Source organism: Orcinus orca, chromosome 14 (genome assembly GCF_937001465.1).
Source record: "Orcinus orca chromosome 14, mOrcOrc1.1, whole genome shotgun sequence".
In the NCBI taxonomy this organism is placed as follows: domain Eukaryota; kingdom Metazoa; phylum Chordata; class Mammalia; order Artiodactyla; family Delphinidae; genus Orcinus; species Orcinus orca.
The window spans coordinates 36,711,415-36,731,402 of record NC_064572.1 but is presented as its reverse complement, the minus strand read 5'-3'; the positions used below and the strand labels follow the sequence as shown (position 1 = coordinate 36,731,402).

Below are 19,988 nucleotides of genomic sequence, written 5' to 3'. Positions count from 1 at the left end.
CTCCCATCCCACGGGATGTGCTGTCTCAGGGACCTGAGGGGCTGGTGAGGGGCCCAATCAGCTGCTATCCAGGCAAACTGCCTGCCAGTTGCTCAAATTTATTGATCACTAACTGGATACAGAGCCCATGTGTCGAGCAGGTGTGCTGTGGGCAAGGGGAGGGGGAAAAGTACAAAAGCAAAGAAGTCATTCAGGCTTCAATGGGGAGCATAATTTGGCCATCTCTCCATCCAACCATTGACCTAGCAAACATTTTTGGATCATCTGCTATCTATGTACCAGGCCCTGCGTAGGAACTATGGGGCAGGGATAAGGCGGGTTTGGGGTGAAAAGACCAGTGGTCACCAGGTAGGACAAGCAACCTCACAGCATCAAATCACTCTTAAGGACAGGGAACCCCAGACCAGGTGTCAGACTCATAGTCTCAGGCTGAGAACCATGGCAGAAGGGTTTTGTGTGGCTAGCACTTTGGTTCTCCACATGCCCCATCACTACCTGTCTATTGCCTTATACCTAGTGGTACCTGCTTGGCCCCTAAAGCAGTTTGAATTTGCAAACCATACTAGGGAAAAATACCAGCACTTCAACATAACGGGACTACCCCCGTCCAGAAGGAGAGTGGGGGCCAAAGACAGAGAATTCTGGGCTGGTGCTGGGAGACTTGGGGTCTCCTCTGGGCTCCCCAACTTCCTGTGCAATTGGAAGATGTCCCCTCTCTGACCAGCAGTTTTCTCTGTGAAATTTAGGCAAAGTCTAGATCGGTGGTTCCAAATCCTATCCAGCCCCCCACCTTGGAACCTTAAAGACAGTATCGGAGTTCCAGAGATGACCCCAAATGTTTCCAAAAGTAAATGGCTAGAACAGTTCCTAACAAGTGTGTACCTTCTTTTTAAACAAATAGGTTTAAAATATAAAGAGTACTGTAGAGATGTGTCTCGGATGAATAAAAATATTAAGATATGATTGGTGTGTGCGCTATCATTTGTCCTAATAATCACAAATTGTTGGATAGACAAAATCTTTGAAAACCTGATCAAATGAGACAGAAGACAATCCAAGGGGTACTTGCTCGGTGACATGGTTGGAAAGGGTAGCACTTGGTTATCACTGAAGTCCTTTCAGGTCCAAGCATCCACAGATGTGTGCCGATGCCAGTCGTGGGAGAAATCCTCATGGCGGGGATGGCAGAGAGCTGACCCTTATGGAATATCTTCTGATTACTAAACTCAAACTGGTAAGCTCACAAACATGCCCAGAGGTAGGACAGTGACCCTCCGCATCTTACAGAAGAGAAAACAGGTTTATTCGCAGAGGTCAGGCGCCACGCCAAGGCCACTCATCTGGAAGGTAGCCGAGCTGGCACCTGAACGCCGGGGGGAATGGCTCCAGAGCCAGGTTTGAGGTTGGAGAGGCGATTCCGGCCCCCTCCGGGCGCCTCGCCGCTAGGTTCCTGGCGCTGGCGCAGTGCAGGTGCCCGAAGACTACCCCAGTCTGAGAGGGTGAAGCCCCCCTGGAGCTTCGGGGTGTGTTGGGCGCAGGCGGAGGCTGGGGCGGGGGCTCCCCTCAGGCATACTTGGACTAGCTGGGCCGTCCTGGGGCGGTGAGTGGCAGTCGTCTTCCCCAGATCCCCCAGACCCATCTAGGGTCCTGGCGACCCGCAGAAACACCGGCGCGGCCTGGGGCCGGGGGTCCGGGCTGAGGAAAAGGGCGAGAAGTGAGGCGGACCCAGAGCAGAAATAGGAGAAGAGAGAGGGGGAGGGGGAACGAGGGAAGGGGGCGGGGAGTCCTTCCTGGGACAGGAACCCAGGCCCCCCTTGGCTGAGCCGACCTGCAAAGCGATTCTGCAGATGGAAGGAATTAAGTGGGAGGGGGAGGGTCCTTCGATAATAGCGAGGAGAGGGAGGGAGATGTGTGTGTGTGTGTGTGTGTGTGTGTGTGTGTGCGCGCGCGCGCGCGTGTCTCTCGGCCTGAGAGGGGAAGGAGAGGGAGACACATCAGACTAGACGAAAGTAGAAAAGATGAGAGGCAGAGACAGAGACAGACTCAGAGACAGATCCATAGAGAAAGACGACGAAACCGACAGACAGATGATGGACACAGGAGATGTTAGTCTGAGAGAAAGGATAGAGTATGTGGAAGGTAGGAAAATAGGGGAAAAAACAGTGAAAATTAAATAATTGGAAAGGATTTGTAAAGAAAGAGAGACAGAAGAGAGCTGAGAGCAAGGCGAGACGGGATTGATCAGGCCCGGGCAGCACTGAGCTCCTGTAGGGTGGGGGAGCTGGGTTGGCCGCACGGAGGGGGCGGGGCCTGCTAGGGGGCCGCCCAATGGGCGGGCCCGCACCGTGCTACATATGTAGATGAGCTCTCTTTCCCCGCCCACCCCGCCCCATCACTCTATATTCAATGAGACAGCCAATAGAGAGCGAGGACGGCTCCAGGAGGGGCGGGGCCTCGGAGAACCCCACCCCGGGAGCGGCCCCTGAAGGGGTCAGAATTGAGGCAGATAGCGGTTCGTGGGGCGGGGTGGGCGGATCGGAGGGGGCGGGCCCAAAAGTTTCCTGCCCAACTTTCGCTGCCTCCTTCCTCCGCCCGCGCGCTCTGCGGCTGCAGTTGGGGGGAGGCGGCGGCGGCGGCGGCGGCGGTTGTGGGCTGAGCGCGGGGTGCAGGCGATCGCCGTCGGGGCTCGGGCGGCGGCAGTGGGCGCAGGCTCCCCGGTGCCCGCCCCTCCGCTCCGGGGGGGCGCGAGCGGGCGGCCGGGGGGGGGGGCCGGCACCGTCGCCGCAAAATGAGCCTGCTGTCGGCCATCGACACGAGCGCCGCCTCGGTGTACCAGCCGGCCCAGCTGCTCAACTGGGTCTACCTGTCGCTGCAGGACACGCACCAGGCGAGCGCCTTCGATGCCTTCCGGCCCGAGCCGCCCGCCGGCGCCGCGCCCCCAGAGCTGGCCTTCGGCAAGGGCCGCCCAGAGCAGCTGGGCTCGCCCCTGCACTCCAGCTATCTCAACAGCTTCTTCCAGCTGCAGCGCGGAGAGGTGGGTGCCCCTGCGCGCCCCCGCCCTCAGTCGACCGTGCCGGGCCTTTTCGTATCTGCCCGGCTCTTCCTGGCCTGGCCCAGGCCCGGCTCCGTATTGCCCGGCCCTGCTTGGCTTGGCTTCGCTCAGCTCTGCCAAACTCGCCGCCCGAAGTCCCCGGGGCGCCGGGAGCGCGTCACCTCCCAGCTGAGCCCGGCCCGGAGCTACTCAGGCGCGGGCGGGGCCCTCCTGCCCTCTCTCCCAGCCCGGGGCGCCCTGCTCCAAGGGGACTGGGGGGGCCCGGCTGGGAGGGTGGGTTCCGGATTCTCTCCAGACGGCCGGGGCGCGGCCTGTGCAGGGAGCCCCTTCCAAGTGTCCTTCCCACGCCCAACCCCATCCCCCTCTCGGCCACCGCTGGCTGGGACGGAGAGTGTGGATTCTGCTCCGAGTTCCTCTGGAGGGGCCTAAAATCTTTTCTCCTCCGACTTCGGTGGTTCCCGATCCGAAGGGCACCCTGGAGAGCAGTGACTAGCCCGGAGAATTTTTCTTCTCTTCTCACACAGGGACCCCCCAGATACATCCTCCAGCCGCTCGCCCTCCCCCAGCCACATAGGAAGTGGTTTTTGAGGGCCTGACCCCACAGACTGCGCTGTCCCCCGCCCTCCCAGCCTGGAAGGAAATGAAAGGGAAATCCTCTTGAGCTCTTGGGAGGGGGGCTAGATAGGGGGAGAGGTTCCAGCTGCCCAGTGCCTTCTCCAGAAACCTGGGCCGGCTGCTGTTGCAAAGTCTGCCTGTTGGGTGGATTCAGTTACAGAATCGGAGGGGCAGTGCATCTTCCCCCAGCTAGATAAATACACAGATTGCCAGGACCTCCCAGCCCCTTTGAGAGGTCTTCAGAGCCTTCCCGAATACCACCCTCTCTGGCTTCAGCTGGACTCCTCCCGGGCCCCACTCCCACTTACTCCTGCCTCATTTGGGAACTGCAGACACCCTTCTGTGGCCTTCACTCACTCTCCTTCTGGCAGCTCTCTCTGCAAAAGTGCAGGGGGAAGGGGCAGGGGAGAGGACACACACGAGGGGCACTTTCCTTCTAGACCTGGGCACACCAATTAGTTTCGGGAGAGTCAGAACACTTGACAGTTTGTGGGTGAAGGCCTGTGTATACACCAGTGTGCTGGGGATGGAGGTGGGGAAGACAGAGGGTTGCCCTTTCTGGCCCCATAATGTGTTCCCCTCTGCCATTATTGACTAGGGGAGACATGGACATGTAAATCGCTGGCCTGAGGCCTAGAGATGGGCCAATGGCAGGCCAGCAGAGAGGAGGGCTGGTTGACCTGTGTTGGGCTAGTCAGGCATTGCTGGGGGAGATGAGTCTGGAAAGCACTATCTGGTGCCAGGCGAGAGCATTTGTATGCCAGAGCTCTTTGTAAACTGTAAAGCACTCTCTCCACGTGAGGAATTGTTCTTGGCTGGGAATCTTCTTTCTTGTAAGAGACTTTGCCGCCTCTTCAGGGAATGGCTTCTGTGACCAGGGGCTTTGCAGGACGGTGCCTGGGTCTTGTCAGTTGTTTGTTCTCTTACCAAACATTTGTTGAGCTCTGTGTGGCCCCCTGGGGATTCTGCCAGAGTCTCGCGGGAGCCCCAGATTAGAAGACAGACCCATGTGAAGGGTGGGTGGTTTCATGGGGGTCCTGTGGGAGCTCAAAGGCAGGAGGGTGACCACGACTCACGGGTCAAGTGAGAGTCCCCTAATCAGCCTCTACTGGCTTCCCTCTGTTCCCACCCTATGGTGGCTTTGTCCCACCATGTGGGTCTCTGCTAAGATGGCCTGGGAGTTTGGGGCCATCAGGAGTCCCCTGTGAGGGCAGGCTGTTGTGCCTCCTCTTGGAAATTTCTGGCATCCAGGATCCCACCCAAGTCTCAGTGAGACCTGCCTTTTGTCACTTCACTGCTGTTTACCTCGATGTCCTCATGAAGAGGCACATTCCTTTGCTGGGGCCACTGTAGAAGGAGCTGGTAAAGGTTATCTAGAGCAGTGGTGGAAGAAAGTCTCTCACGATCTGACTTTGGAGGAACCCTCGTCTCTGTCTGGGCCTCAGTTTACCTATCTGTAAAATGTAGTCTCTGCTCTCCCCCAGGGTGACGTGTATGGGATTTGAGAGCTGTACAGGAGAGGATGTGCCTACAGACAGGCTGGGTTAGGGAGGTAAGAGGGGCTTCCTTGCAGGGGCCGGAGGGCTGGGCCTGTTGACTTCCGGAAGACTCTCTTGGCTTCAGACTCACTCGCTCTCACCCCCCACCCGCTTTGCCTCCTAAACCCTCTTGAAGCCCCAGCTGTGCTCCTGGGGACAGGCCTTTCCTGTGTCCAGGGCTTAGCTGGTGACCTAATATGGCTCCAGAATAGCAACTGGTTGAGAGAACAAGGAAAAATACCCCCCACCTGAATGCCACCAAGGGGCTTGTTGGGCAGGAAGCAAGTCGTGTGTGGGCTGGAGGGGACTCTACGAAGGGACCCAGGGGCCCAGGAGCGTCGCCATTCTGTGCAAAGCCTGGCAGGCCCGGTGGCAGTGCCTGCGGATGTGACTTGCATGCTGACCGCTGACCACGGCCTGTCTGCACCGGTCCCTGTGCCAAGGGCCCACCCCCTCCTGCACCACCCCAGGCTGCTCCCACCACAATAGCAAAACACCATGAATGCAGCTGGGCTTTGGGCGGGGGGAGGTGTGAGGACATGGGGGCACAGAAGCCCATTGTGCCCCGGAACCTCAGCTCTGGAAGCTGAAGAAAAGCCAAGGGTTCTGAGTGGAGCACTGGCCCTGGGAGCGGAGGGGGAGATGGCAGAGTTCACGGGCAAAGTGCAGGACAGACCCCAGGACGCGACTCGGATGCCTGTGGGGACCCCTCGGCTTCTCAGTCTGTGGTAAGGCTGCCAGGCCGGAGCACACACAGGTACTCGGCGCAGTTTTTTAAAAGGCCTCTGGGTCTAGAAACCGGGCCCTGTGAACCCCTGTTTCAACCCCTGATCTGTGGCAACAACTATATGTCTTTGGAGGGAAACTTGTGAGGCCCTTGGCCGAGGAAGCCAGATCTTAGAGGGAGTGGGGGGTGGGTGGCATGGGGGGTGTCTTCCCTGCCAGGCTTTGTTTGGAATTTAAATTCACAGCAGTGTGGGGACTGTGGGACTCCACCTCCAGAAAAGTAGAGTTACCCCAAGTTGAGCATTAGCTCTCAGGAACCTCAGAGGGATGCCAAGAGCCCCTCCCGGGTAGTCCCTGTACCCCCTCAAAGGAGATGTAGCTGTCCCACTCCAGGTCAGATGCTTAAGGCAACTGTTTTCCTTCCCTCTTCCTCCAGGGCCAGATGTGACTTGAAGATGTGGCCCTACTGTCAAGTGATACTTTGTGGAGGTTGGGGGAAGGGCTTTGGGGTCAGATACATTTGGGAAACATAGCATACTGTCCTTCCCTTGGAAACACACCATGCTAACACAGTAAAGGCTCTGAGAAGTCCTGCAGTACCAAAACCTGCTAACCTTTCTTCTTCAACCCAACATTTTGCATACCTATTTGACTGGATTACATTTTTGGCACAGAACATCTCCAGGCTCAGAGAATGCTCTGTCAAAGCAGACCTCTTTCTTCAAACCGTAGGAGGCTCTTCCTGGAGCTGTTAACCCAGTTGCCCTCCTGGGTCCCAGTACTATCTTGTGTAGCACTGAGGACACCCTCCTCTTTGCAGCTCTGGTCTCATTGGAGATTTGAGAACAGCAGCAAAGGTCTCATGAGGCTTACCAGACAGGGCTTCAGGCTCCGGCAGACACAGGGCTGTTAGAAGCCATAGAGGGGTGACCACAGTGTCCTGCTTTAAAAGGTTCCCAGGTATTAGGGACTGCGCTCTCCCCAGGTGCGGCTGAGCTGAGAGGCTGCCTGGAAGTGTAGAACAAAGCCACCTATCTACTCGAGGGTGGGAGTTTGCCTCGCTGGGGCTGAGTGGGCTTCAGGAACTGAAATTTGTTCCCAGCAGCCTTTGTGGTCTGTGTGGGGTGGTGGGGGGCAGCCCCAGGGCCTGGGAGGAATGGCCATTCCAACCCAGCTGGGAGCTTGGGAGGATGCCCAGCTCCCTCTGGCCAGCCCTGGAAAGCTGAGCTCTGAGTCAGGCAAGGGGGACCATCGTTCGAGGGCCTGTTGGCTGAGGTGGTCTGACCCTCCCTCCATCAAATTAAGTTGACTGGGCGGGCCTAGACTCAGAGGGGAGACCACACCTCGTGGACCGTCTGAGTCAGGTGGGAGGGAGGAAAGCAGGCAGCATTAGTAATAAGGAATTAGCAGCGGCCGAGAGCCAAGCACTGTCAGCACCGAGAGAAGGGCCCTGTGGAGAAGGCGGCCCTCGAGTAGCGTCTCTTACTCTTGGTGATGCTTTATTCTTGGCATCTTTTTCTTCGTGGCTCCCATTTTACAGAAGAGAAAACAGGCCTGGCAAGTCACCCAGCAAGACAGTGGCAGAGCTAGATCTAGCAGTCTTCTCCATCCCAACTACAGTCATCTCTGTGGCTCGTCCAGCTGGTGCAGTTGGCTTTCGCCTGGATCATTCACTGGACGCCAGTGCAGGGCAAGCAGTAACCAGGGTGTTCTGTCAAGCCTCAGTGTCTTGGATGTTTTGTCCCCGATCTCAAGCCTTCTGAGGAGTGATAGGCATTGGTCATGGGTTCTGGGTTTCCTGTCACGTCCTTGCTCCAGGATGGGGCTCTGTGGGGATGTGAGTCCAATGGTGGCCTGGCTTGGGAGAGGCAAAGGAGATGGACACTGAGCACTTCCTAGCACTCCTGTCTCACAGCATCCACTGTGTGCCGCAAACCCATTGTGCAGATGGGGAAACTAAGGCTCTTCAAGAGGAGGAAGATAGAGTTAGGGACATCTCAGGATGCTTGGTCTGTCATATAAGTGTGTGTGTGCACATGTGTGTGTGTGTATGTGTATGTGTGTATGGTGGTGATGTATAATCTTTTTATTTATTTATTTGTTTATTTTTGGCTGTGTCAGGTCTTAGTTGCAGCATGCGGGATCTTTTTTTTTGCGGTACGCCGGCCTCTCACCGCTGCGGCCTCTCCCGTTGCGGAGCACAGGCCCCGGACGCGCAGGCCCAGTGGCCACGACTCACGGGCTCAGCCGCTCCGCGGCACGCGGGATCTTCCCGGACCGGGGCACGAACCCGTGTCCCCTGCATCGACAGGCGGACTCCCAACCACTGCGCCACCAGGGAAGCCCAGCACGCGGGATCTTTTGTTGCAGTGTGCGGGCTCTTCGTTGTGGCCCTCGGGCTTCTCTCTAGTTGTGGTGCACAGGCTTCTCTCTAGTTGTGGTGCACAGGCTTCTCTCTAGTTGTGGTGCGTGGGCTCAGTAGTTGTGGCATGTGCGGGCTTATTTGCCCCGTGGCATGCGGGATCTTAGTTCCCTGACCAGGGATCGAACCCGCGTCCCCTACCTTGGAAGGCAGATTCTTAACCACCGGACCACCAGGGAAGTCCCAGGTGTTGTATAATCTTTCTTCTGTCCTTCTCTGGCCATACTGGTCCACTTGGGGTTTCTGAAAACAACAAGCACTCCCGTTCCTCTAAGCTTTTGCACTTGCTGTTGCTGCTACTGCTTGTAATGCTGTTGACTGTCCCTGTATAACTGACAGATTCCAACTTACTTCTTTATGACACCAGTGGATGTCTCTTCTCCGAAGGCTTTACCTGGCTGTCATGGGGAGCACACCTCCCTCCAGCTTCCGTGTCCCATGACAGATGAGTGGTACATCCTTCTGGTAAAGCATGTCTTAACAATCGGTATTTCTGTGAAATATGTGTCTGTCTCCATAGCTACATTTCAACACTCTGAGAATAGGAATCCTGTCTTTTTCCACTTCGTAATCACAGCATCCGATGCTTAGTCAGTGCCTGGGACAGACTAGGTGCTCAGTTAACATTCACTAGGTGGATGGGTGGATGGATGACTTGCACTCTCTCCTCCTCTTCCTTCCCCAGACTTGTGACTATTGTGAATGCTTTCCTAGTCTCTTAGCCTCTTGTTTTATCGCACAGAAGAAGTGTTTATGGATTGCTTGATAAATTTTAAAGAGCTGACCTGGGAATCATGAAACCCTATCCCTAGAGACAGGGTCCCAGCAGAAGCGTAGGTGTGCTAACAGCTCTTGGCCTTCTTTGGCTATGGACCTCTTTGAGAATCTGAAAGCAGCTCGAATTCCTCTCCTCAGTGCCATGCACATAGCACACAAGTGCGTGCACACGCAGAACTCGCATTTGCATGTAATTTCAAGGGGATCATGTCAACAGTGGATCCCAAATCCAGGCCCCCTACTGTAGAAGCTGCAAGCCTCAGTGGCACCCCAGACTGGCTAAATCTTAGGGACCTCTAGTCCTCGAGGTCTTGGATCCATGCTTTCTGCTTTGATGTAGTGAATATATTCTAGAAGCGAGGGGCAGCCTGGTCCCCAGCGCTTATGCTGTAGCTGGGCAGCAGGCACATGGTTGTGAAATGTGAACACCTACCGAGTGAGTGGTGACCTGGGGGGAGCAGGAGGGACTGAGTGGGGATGCGGAGCCTCCCCTGTGTCTGTTCTGCTCTGTCCTGCTGCCACTGTGCTCCTGCATCCCCTGGTCCTTTCTCTCCCCATTTCTCTCTCCCAACTCCCCCTACCAAGGAGAGCACAGCCTGCTTATTAAAATCTGAATCTCCCATCAAGCTCTGGCTGTGTCCAGGGAATTGTGTTTTGCATGCCCTGGGTGAATGGGCCTCTAGGAGGCAATGGTGCCCTTGGGGGTCCGGAGTGGGGGGATTGCCACCTCTGTCACAGTCGACCCTGCCACCTTCTTGGCCCACAGGTCAGCTTTGGACCTTGGAAACAGGAGCAGAGCTGGGGTCTGACTGTGGCTAGGGAAACCCTCGGTCCAGGTGTGGCTTCACTCTCCCATCGGCCAGCTCCAGCCTTGACAATGGCTGTCTCCTTCTGTCCCTGAGCCCAGCCCACATCCGCCCCTGCTTGTGTGTATAGGATGTGTTTGTGTTTGACCCTGCGGGCCGGAGCCCCAGTTAGACCCCAGCGGGTAGAAGAAGTGCAGATCTCTTTGGAGAAGGGGTAGACTCATTTGTGAGATGAATGGTTTCTTGTCCCAAAGAGAGGAGTGTGGGTGTGTATGTGTGTGCATGTGTGTGTGCGCGTGCGCGTGTCTGTGTGTGTGTATGGGGGTGGCTTTTGGGGATAAGAAAGCAGTTGTTCAGCTGATGAAAGAGCCCCCACAGAGCTGAGACTGGGACCAGAGAATTCCTCCTCCAGGGCCGTCTCAGGCCCAGGGGCAGCAGGACTCAGCATTTGCTTTGGACAGACCTCCTCGGACGCTGCCCACTGCCACTGCCACGACCTTCCCTGCCGGGCTGCTCCCGCCTCTGCCTGCTGTCCCTCTTCTCTTCTTGCAGCCATTGCTTCTCCCTCTGGTCTGCTCTCGGAAGCTTCTGCCCACCTGCCCTAACTCCTGCCTCCCCCCTCCCACTGTGCCCTGTTTCTGTCCTGGGGGGGCAGCCAAGGGGGAGCACATCTTGTCAGGTTGAGTCAGCCCTGGAAATCTCCACTTGTGTATCCCAAACCCCTCAACAGAACCACCAACCCCGGGGCCCAAGCCCCTCAAGCAGCCCAGAGAAGCTGGTGTCTCATCTTGCAGGGCTGAGGGGCTTCTGTGCCAAGGAGGATGGTCCACGCCAGGTGTTTTACTCTGGGTCCCCTTCCTGTAGGGGAAGCCAAGCCTTGGAGGCCATTCGGGGGCTGAAATACAACAGGCCAGCAGATCTGGGTGTGACTCTCCTCTCAGCCACATGCTGGCTGTGTTTCCTTGGGCAAGTTACACAGCCTCGCTGAGCCTCAGTTTCCAGTTCTATAAAATAGGACCAATAATGCCCATCCAGAGTGTTCTTGTCAGGGATGAGACTAAGAAAGGGAAGGGATCCAGTCAAGTATCTAACACAAGTAGGATGAGAATAAACTGTAGTATCTTCCCATCTAACTTTCTCCAACAGCCAAGCCAGAACCTTGGAGGAGTTCCAGCAATGGACAGGAATCTGATGCTTTGTTCCCCACATGTGGCATAAGGATCCCACGCTTCCTACTAGCCGCTGGGGTCACTGACCCAGGGAGGAAGGAGGGGTGGTTTCTTCCCCCAGGCTGGTGTTTGGGCCCAGATTACCCAGAGCCACACACTAGTGGGGCTGCCCACAACCACTGCCCAGAACAGCTACATCTGAGGTGAAATCACCCTCAGCCTTAGTCCGTGGGAACTCATCTGTCAAGTGGAGCTCCCTTCCCGCCTGTGATCATTGCACACAGGACAATCATGGGCGTAGGGGACACCAGAAACAGTCTGGTCTCTGGGGCAATGGAGGGTTGCAGAATCTTTGCCTTGGGGGATGTCTAGCCTTGTGGAGAGATGAGGAGGTATCACCGTGTAAAGAGGTTAGAGAGAGACATCAGAGCCCCTTCAGGCAAGGGCAGGGGAGTCACAAGGTGGTCCCCACCCCAGCCTACAGCACAGGGCTATGGCCGGGAGGTCAGGAGGCCCCTGGAGGGGGCTGGGGACTCTGTGGCCAGTGGGGCCTCAGTAGCACCTGAACCTGTGCTTTTCACACCGTCCCTTGGCGCCCAGGCCTGAGAAAGAAGAAGGGGTGGGTTCAAGGCCACACCACTAGAGTTAGAGCCATGGCCAAGGGCCCGGTCCTGCAGGGGTTTGGACCCAGAGTGGGCATCCCAGGGGTGGACAGCAAGTGCAGGCCTGGAGGGAAAAGAGCGGTTGCGGGTGGGACAGTAAGGGGAGCAGCTGCGTTGTTGCAGAGTTAGGGGCTGACTGACGAAGGGGAGCCCTGCCCAGCCTTGCCCTCCAGCCACAGACGGCAGGACTCGGGAGAGGTGGCGACCTCGTGGATGAAGTGCCTTCTGTGGACCAGGCTCTGCGGGCATCTTTCAGTACCTGGAGTCTGGACCTTGAAGAAGCAGGCTGGCAGAGATCATCAAGTGTGCACTCCTCCCCTGGTCCGTGTTACATTTTACACGTGGGAAACCCAAAAGGCCAGGGCCCTGCCTCCACAGACAGAGGGAGGGAGCTCTGAGTGTCCTGGCCTCTGCTCTGGCCGGTCCCCACAGGCTGTGGAAATGTCCGAGAGACCAACTTGCCTTTCACCTCCATGGCCCGAGCTCCTTGGAGCTTCGGAGAGGAAACAGCTTGCCGCCCCACCTGCCCGCCCAGCCGGCCGGCAAGCAGGACTCCTGGCCCTTAGGCCTGGCTGTGTGCTCTGGTCTGTGCCCCCGGGCCTCGCTGGGCCTCAGTTTCTCCATTGTAACTTGAGAGTGAGGTTGGGTCAGTTGACTGTTCGCCTTTCGTCCTTTTGTGGTGTCGTCTTGAATGGTGGCGGGGGGAAGGGAGCTGGAGCGCCCGTGAGGGCCAGGCCGGAGCACACTGGTCGGCGATGAGGGGAGCTCTGGCCTCGCTTCTCTGACCCGCAGCTGCCTGTGTGACCCTCCTGAGGGGCAAAGCTGTGCCCCATCTGAGGCTATGGGGGGGATGTCAAGCTGCCGGGGAGAGGACAGCCTGCTCGGAGGCCTCTGGCTGCCCAGGGATACCCACGGGGCCACCGTGGGCAGGGGTGTGTGGCCACAAGATGGGGGAGAGGTTTTTTCAGGGTGTAATTAGTTCTCTTCTGGCTCCCACCAAACTTCCCCTTCCTCTTGACAAGTTGCTGCCAAAACAGCCCTGATTCCTGTGGACTTGCTTCAATCTTATCCAGAAAAAAAAAGAAAGAAAGAAAAGAAAAGAGAAAAAAAATAAGAGGGTTGTTATTTGTGAAGTTGCATTTCCCAGCCATGAGGGTGAGTCACACCCTTTGGAGCTTCAAGTTTCTTGTTTGGATGAACTTTTCTCTGGGAGGCTGGGGCGATACTGCCCTCCCCCAGACCAGTTCTGGTGGGGAGAGGTCTAGAGACAAGCTAAGGAGAGACCTTGATAGCTGGAAAGTCCACGTGCTCCCAAGGCCAGGTAGGGCTGGACAGGTTGTACCTGAGCTGCCCCAGGGGAGCTTTAAAATGCAGACTTGGGCTTCGGGGAGTTAGTGTTTAACAGGGACAGAGTTTCAGTTTGGAATAAAGAAAAATTTCTGGAGATGGGTTCTGGTGAGGGTTGTGCGATAAAGTGTGTGAATGTACTTAATGCCACTGAACTGCACACTTAAAAATTGTTAAAAGGGTAGGTTTTATGTAATGGACATTTTACTGCAATGAAACAATGCAGTAGATTTTGGGTCCTCATTCCTATGTGGCTGCTTTGGTAGGTCTGAGGTGGGGCCCAGAAAACTGTATTTGTTAAAAGTGTCCCAGGCCATTCAATACAAGGTTGGACACACTCATCTAATCTGTAGAATGGGGACAGTGGCTCATAGGGCTGTGGTGAGCATCAGCTATCTTAACACGTGTAAAGTTTCCAGCACCAGGGACATTCAAGTGCTCGGTATATGTTACTATCATCATCTAATCCCACTTCCTTTGGGACCTTCCCCACATCCTTTAAGGTTGTCCAGTCTTGGCTCGCATACCTCCAGGGATGGGGGACCCTCTGCCTTTCAGGATGGACCATCTGGGGCTATCTAAGAGCTGGAGAGTTGCCCTGAGACTTGATGCAGGTTTGTGTGGGATCTTTCACAGTAGCCCTGGGCAGTGGTAGAGCAGAAATGGTCATTAGGACCCCTTGAGTTCAATGCCCAGTCACTGCGAACTGACTGTGTGTTGGGCCTGGCCGCCCTGGATGTGGTGTCTCTGTCTTTCCTTCCAGATCCCAGGCTGTGGTCTAAACCTACATGGGAGAGAACAGAGGCCCAGAGAGGGAAAGGGCTGGCCCAGGGTCACATAGCAGGGTGTCCAGGGAGCCAAGAAGAGTGATGGCTGTGTCCTCTAGGGAGGAGTGCCGGACCCCCCAGAGGCGTACATGTGTGGGGGTGGGATCTGTCCTGGTTGGACGAGGGGTGTCTGATCCCCTGGGGCCAGCTCTCAGCTCACCTCCCTGCCTTCCCACACTGAGGGGACACAGAAAGCACTGTCCCTACCCTGGGCTCCTTCTGCCCCATCTCTGTAAGGGAGCCTGAGGCAACTTCCTCTCGGTGGCTCTCCTCCCCTGTGAGCCCGGGGACCCCCAAGAACAAGGCTGTGTTGTCTCTCCGACAAGTCTCCCCAGGGTCTGTAGTTCACTGCTGGGGTTCTTGGACACCTTAGCTGGGGCCAGGTGTGCCCAAGCCCCATGCCCAGGTATGTCATCAGCCTCCTGGGGAAGCTGCCTCTTTCCAGCCTTGGCCTGGCCCCAGGAGAGGGGCCCACGGCCATTCCCTGCCAGCCTCACCGCAGGCCCCACCTTTGCTAAATTCCAGTGTGCCCGGCCGCCCAGAGCCCGTGACTCCTATAAATAGAAGCTGTATACACCAGGAGGGGGCCTGGGCCACGTCTACTTTGAAGCCAGGCAAGACATCTGGTTCCTGTCAACTGGAGGTGGGAGAGGTGAGAGAGGTGGGCCACTTCCTCCCCGGGCTTCCAGAGAGCTGGCCTGGGCCGGGACAAGGGCTCCCCGGAACACAGTGTGCACAGGCCTGGGGCTGCAGGAGACCAGGCAAAATGCTGCACTTCAGTCTCCTCTTCTGTACTATGGAAACAATGCTGCGAGCTGATGTCTCAAGTCACCCCACTAGGACGTGGCAGAGCCCCGGCTCTAACAGGTTGCTTTGTGCCGTACGTCTTACCCCTGGCAGTGTGTAGAGAGCTATGATCATTGTCATCACCATCCCCATATACTGAGTGCTTCCTCAGGGCCCGGCAGGAAATAAAGGGCTTTACATTCTTGGCCTCACGTTAGCCTCATAGAAACCCTTGGAGGTAGCTATCGTTATTCCCATTTACCGGATGGGGCCGCTGAGGCTCCGCGTGGCTAACTGGCTTGTCCTCGGATGGACAACTAGAGGTAGGACTTGAATGCAGCCTCCAGGAAGCTGGAGCCCTCAGGCGGCTGAAGGGTCACTATGAATTCGTGTGTGTGCGTGTGCGTGTGCGTGTGTGTGTACGGGCCTGTGGAGGTTCCCAGGAGGCCACAGCGCCGTAAGTGGCCAGGCCTCCAGAGCCCTCACAGCCTCTGTCCCCTGCAGGCGCTGAGCAGCAGCGTGTACAAGAGCGCCTCGCCCTACGGCTCCCTCAACAACATCGCCGACGGCCTCAGCTCCCTCACCGAGCACTTCTCCGAGCTGACCCTCACCTCTGAGACCCGCAAGCCCAGCAAGCGGCCCCCGCCCAACTACCTGTGCCACCTGTGCTTCAACAAAGGACACTACATCAAGGACTGCCCCCAGGTAAGGCAGCCCGGCCCGGTGGGGCTCAGGGCCCCTGCTGACCTGGGAGCCCTGTGTCCCCCCAGGGCCCCTTCCGCGAGCGCCTGGCCCCGGGGCTGCTGGTCGCCACCCTTTTGTCCCCTCTGGTTTTTCTGAGGCAGGCTGGCTGGTATGGATGGGACAGAGCCCCCAGCTTGGTGCTGCGCTGGCCGGTCAGCAATCTGGGTGGGGGACCCCAGAATGAGGTTCTGGGCCTTCGAGTCCCCCCAGTCGTCCTGCCGAGGTGGGTCCTGTTACCGTGGGGCAGGAGGGGGCCAGCAGCATCTTCACGGCTCTCCCGAGAGCCCGCCGCCTCCCGCTCACAGGGAAGGAATGTGGGCTCTGGGCCAGGGATCCAGATGTGCGCCCCCCTCCCCCAGGCCCCTGCCTCTGCCTCCTCTGCAGCCTGCTCCCGTGAGGGGGAGGGGGCACCCTGCCCGCGCCCTGTGTCCCCGGGATAGGTCTAGGTGAAGGCCTCGGGCACCGTGGGCTGAGTGTCGCTCCCTTGGGGTGGGAAGGGGGTTGGGAGACCAAGGCTTCAGGAGCAGCCCCGTCTCTCACCCGGTGCTTTGCCACGACAGGGTGGGGGTCCGGGGGCAGACCCCACTCACCAGGCGACCCTGACTCTCTGACCGACATGGCTTTGGAATCCTGGGGAGAGAGAGGTTAAGAGTTGTGTTAAACACCATACGAGATTATCAGTGATTTTTTTCTCCCCATTGTTTTTTCATACTTTCCACTGTTTTTAGAACGTGGTACTACTTTTATTTTGTACGTGTAATGGAAATGGAATCCTGGAAACTCAGAAAATCCGTGTAGTCTTGCCCTCCAGATGTTGGCAGCCGAGGGTGTGGCTGGGCAGGGCTGGGTCCCTCCAGGACCGGCGGGAGGTCGAGGTGCGATTGCCAATCACCGCTCTTCTCAGAAATGACCGTGCCATGCCTCAGGTCCTGGCTGCTTCAAGCACGGCCGGCCACAGCTGCATCAGTATCACCCCAGAGCTTGTTAGAAATGCAGAATCTCAGGCCCAGCCCAGAACTGTGTTCTAGTAAGATCCCCGGTGATTCAGCCGGTGACCTCAGCCCTCCCCCCAGCCCTGGCCAAGAGAGGCCCACCCACGCCGGACCCACTGATGGGCTGCCCTCCAGATCCGCACTCCCCTGTGCCCTGTCTACCCTCAGTGTACACAGTAAGCAAGGGGCCCTTTGCATGAGGCGATCCTGGCAGAGGGTGAGGATCTGGTTGGCGCTCAGAGATGTGCCCATGGCCCACCCAGTGAGCCTTCCCCAGCTGAGCCGCCAGCACAGGGGTTGTCAGCTCTCAGGCACTCTGCCTACAGGGCACAGCAGAACTCCACCAGGTTTAAGGAGGAGACAGGCAGTGTGCTAAGTGCTCTCCAAGCATTTCATTCAGCGCTCACTTCTGCCTGGTGTGCTAAGTGCTTTTAATAGCCTCCTGTTACGGGATGCTTTGTGTGAGTGAAGGTCTCACACTGGACCATCAAGCCGGTCAGTGGAGGAGTGGAGATTTCAACCCCGCAGGCAGGTGACGCTCAGACATAAGCAGGGGCTCTCAGGGGCTCTGAGGAGGTGTGCTCCTGCTGGGCAGACAGCCTGGGAAAGCTTCCCGGAGGAGAGGGGCTTGAGTGGGGCTGGCAGGTTGATGGGACAAGGGTGACCAGTATCCAAAGGCAACGGATGATGAGTCCGAGGTGGAGGGATGGCGAAGGTGTGTGTGTATTTGCGCACGCGCTGCGCTCTCCCAGACGGGGCCAGAGCTCTTCCCAATGTGAGGGGTAGGAGGGCCCCTCTCCTAGGTGCCTCTCACTTTCTAGCACTGTGTCAACCACGGTCCTTCCTTTATATGGGTTACACAGCGTGTTTGCTTATCTTGTGCAGGGCTCTTAACTCTGTGGCCGAAGTAGGAGTAATAGCCCCATTTTACAGTTGGAGAAACAGAGCCTCAGAAAGGTGACGTGCTGAGGAGAGGGCAGAACCCTGGTCTTGGGGCCTCTGTGCTCTTTGTTTCCTTGAGCATCCACACGGCTCCAGGCTGAGACTTCCATGGCCTGTGGAGCTTGTTTCTCCCTTGAGCTGGTAGAGCCCCTCTTCTGGCCCCATCTCAGACTTGATTCTATCCGGGATTCCTGCAGACCCAAGGATCTCCCTTCACTCTTCATGAGGGTCACCATCCGTAAAACGAGGCTAGTGAGAACACTAACACAGAAGACTGCTGTGAGGACTCAATGAAGTAATGCATGAAAAGTGCTTAGCACAATGCCTGGCACACAGTCAGCCCTCAATAACTGTTGGCCAGCATTATTTTTATCTCCCTTGCATCACAATGCAGAGTGCACATACTTAGGTAAGTATTTTAGCAGAGGCTGGAATATGACCACAGGCCCCGGGGGCATGTGCTGGGCTCGATTCATCTCTGCCAGCCCAGGTACCATACAGGACGGCAGGTGCTTAGTACAAGTCTTCCGGAATGAAGGAACAGGTGGAAATCTTTGTTTCAAATGAACGATTATGTAAGAGCTCAGCATTTATAATATTTAAAAGTGAAATGCTTATTTTTGGTAACAGCTTTAATGAGTTATAATTCAACAATTTACAATATACAAGTTGATGATTCTTCGCATATTCACACAGCCGTGCAACCGTCACCACAATCAATTAAAGAACATTCTTGTCACCTCAGAAAGAAACCTCATACTCTTTAGCTATCACCCTCTGAACCCCCATCTCCTAACATCCAGTAATCTACTTTCAGTCTCTGTAGATTTCCCTATTCTGGACATTTCATATAAATAGATTCAGATAATATGTGGTCTTTTGTCACCAGAGTCTTTCACTTAGCATATTGTTTTCAAGGTTCATCCATGTAATAACATTTATCAGTTCCATGATTCGGGCAGTATTCCATCCTGTTTTATTTTCTGGAAGAGTTTGTGGAGAATTAATATAAATTCTTCTTTAAATAGTCGGTGGAATTCACCTGTGAAGCCATCTGAGCTTGGGCTTTCTTTTGTGAGTAGATGTTTTTTATTACTAATTGAATCTCTTTATTTGTTATGGGTCTATTCTGATTTTCTATTTCTTCTTGTGTCAGTTTCTGTAGCCTGTGTATTTCTAGAATTTGTCCATTTCATCTAAATTATCTAATTTATTGGCATACAGTTTTCATCATATTCCCTTATAATCCTTTTCATTTTGTTTTATAATGTCCCCCTCTTTCACTTCTGATTCTTATAATTTGAGTCTTCTCTCTTTTTTCTATTGGTCATTCTAGCTAAAGGTTTGTCAACTTTGTTGAACTTTTTAAAGAACCAACTTTTGGTTTAGTGGATTTCCTCTATTGTTTTTCTATTCTTATTTCCTTACTTTCTACTCTAACCTTTTTAAAAATTGTGGCAATATACATATAACATAAAATTTACTATTTTAACCATGTTTCAATGTACACAGTTCAGTGGCATTAAGTACATTCACACTGTTGTGCAACCATCACCATCGTCCATCCCCGGAACTCTTTTCAGATTGCAAAACTGAAACTCTGTACCCATTAAGCAATAATTCCCTCCCCTTCCCTCCCCCAACCCCTGGCAACTGTTATTATACTTTGTCTCTAGGAATTTCACTACTCTAGGCACCTCGTAGAAGTGGAATCATACAGTATTTATCCTTTTGTGACTAGCTTATTTTGCTTAGCATAATGTCCTCAAGGTTCACTCATGTTATAGCATGTGTCAGAATTTCCTTCCTTGTTGAAGGCTAAATATTATTCCATTGTGTGTGTGTATCTGTGTGTCAGTGTGTCTGCCTCATCTTGTTTATCCATTTATTCATCAATGGACAACTGGATTGTTTCTACCTTTTGGCTCTTGTGAATAATGCCGCTATGAACATGAGTGTTCAAATATCTCTTTGAGTCCTGCTTTCAATTCTTCACTCTAATCTTTATTATTTCCTGTCTTTAGCTTGCTTTATGTTTAGTTTGCTCTTCTTTTTCTAGTTTCTTGAGGTGGAAGGTTAGGACACTGATTGTACATCATTTTTTTTTAATTAAATGTGGGTGTTTATAGCTATAAATTTTCCTCTGAGCTGCATCCCATAAGTTTGGTATGTTGTGTTTTCATTTTCATTTATCACAGGGCATTTCTCCATTTTTTTTTGCGGTACGCGGGCCTCTCACTGCTGCGGCCTCTCCCATTGCGGAGCACAGGCTCCGGACGCGCAGGCTCAGCGGCCATGGCTCACAGGCCCAGCCGCTCCGCGGCATGTGGGATCCTCCCGGACCGGGGCGCGAACCCGTGTCCCCTGCATCGGCGGGCGGACTCTCAACCACTGCGCCACCAGGGAAGCCCTCTCCATTTTTAAAAGCTATTTCCTTAATGGTTGCTCCAGGGCTTATCTTATACCTCTTAACTCATCGGAATGTGCTTTAGATTTATACTGACTTAACTCCAGTGAGAAATGTTACTTAACTACAGTATAGAAATGTCACTCCTTTGTAGCTCTATACTTTTTTCCTTGTTC

The 19,988-nt window shown here is 55.0% G+C and overlaps 1 protein-coding gene across 2 annotated transcripts in view; it reads left to right on the top strand.

Annotated features, from left to right (window-relative positions):
* The first annotated feature begins 2,586 nt into the window (after nt 1–2,586).
* The window catches only part of ZCCHC24 (zinc finger CCHC-type containing 24), a 61,987-nt gene continuing 44,585 nt past the window's right edge, over nt 2,587–19,988 (top strand). Inside the window, exons 1-3 of one of the 2 annotated variants that reach the window (XM_033433991.2) lie at nt 2,587–3,034; nt 15,232–15,432; nt 15,573–18,426. In XM_033433991.2, coding sequence (XP_033289882.1) covers nt 2,789–3,034; nt 15,232–15,432; nt 15,573–15,911 — 786 coding nt within the window. In that variant the 5' untranslated portion in view covers nt 2,587–2,788 and the 3' untranslated portion in view covers nt 15,912–18,426. Of the gene's footprint in view, nt 3,035–15,231; nt 15,433–15,572; nt 18,427–19,988 lie in introns of those variants that run through there. The other variant, XM_004273034.3, reaches the window with a different exon arrangement.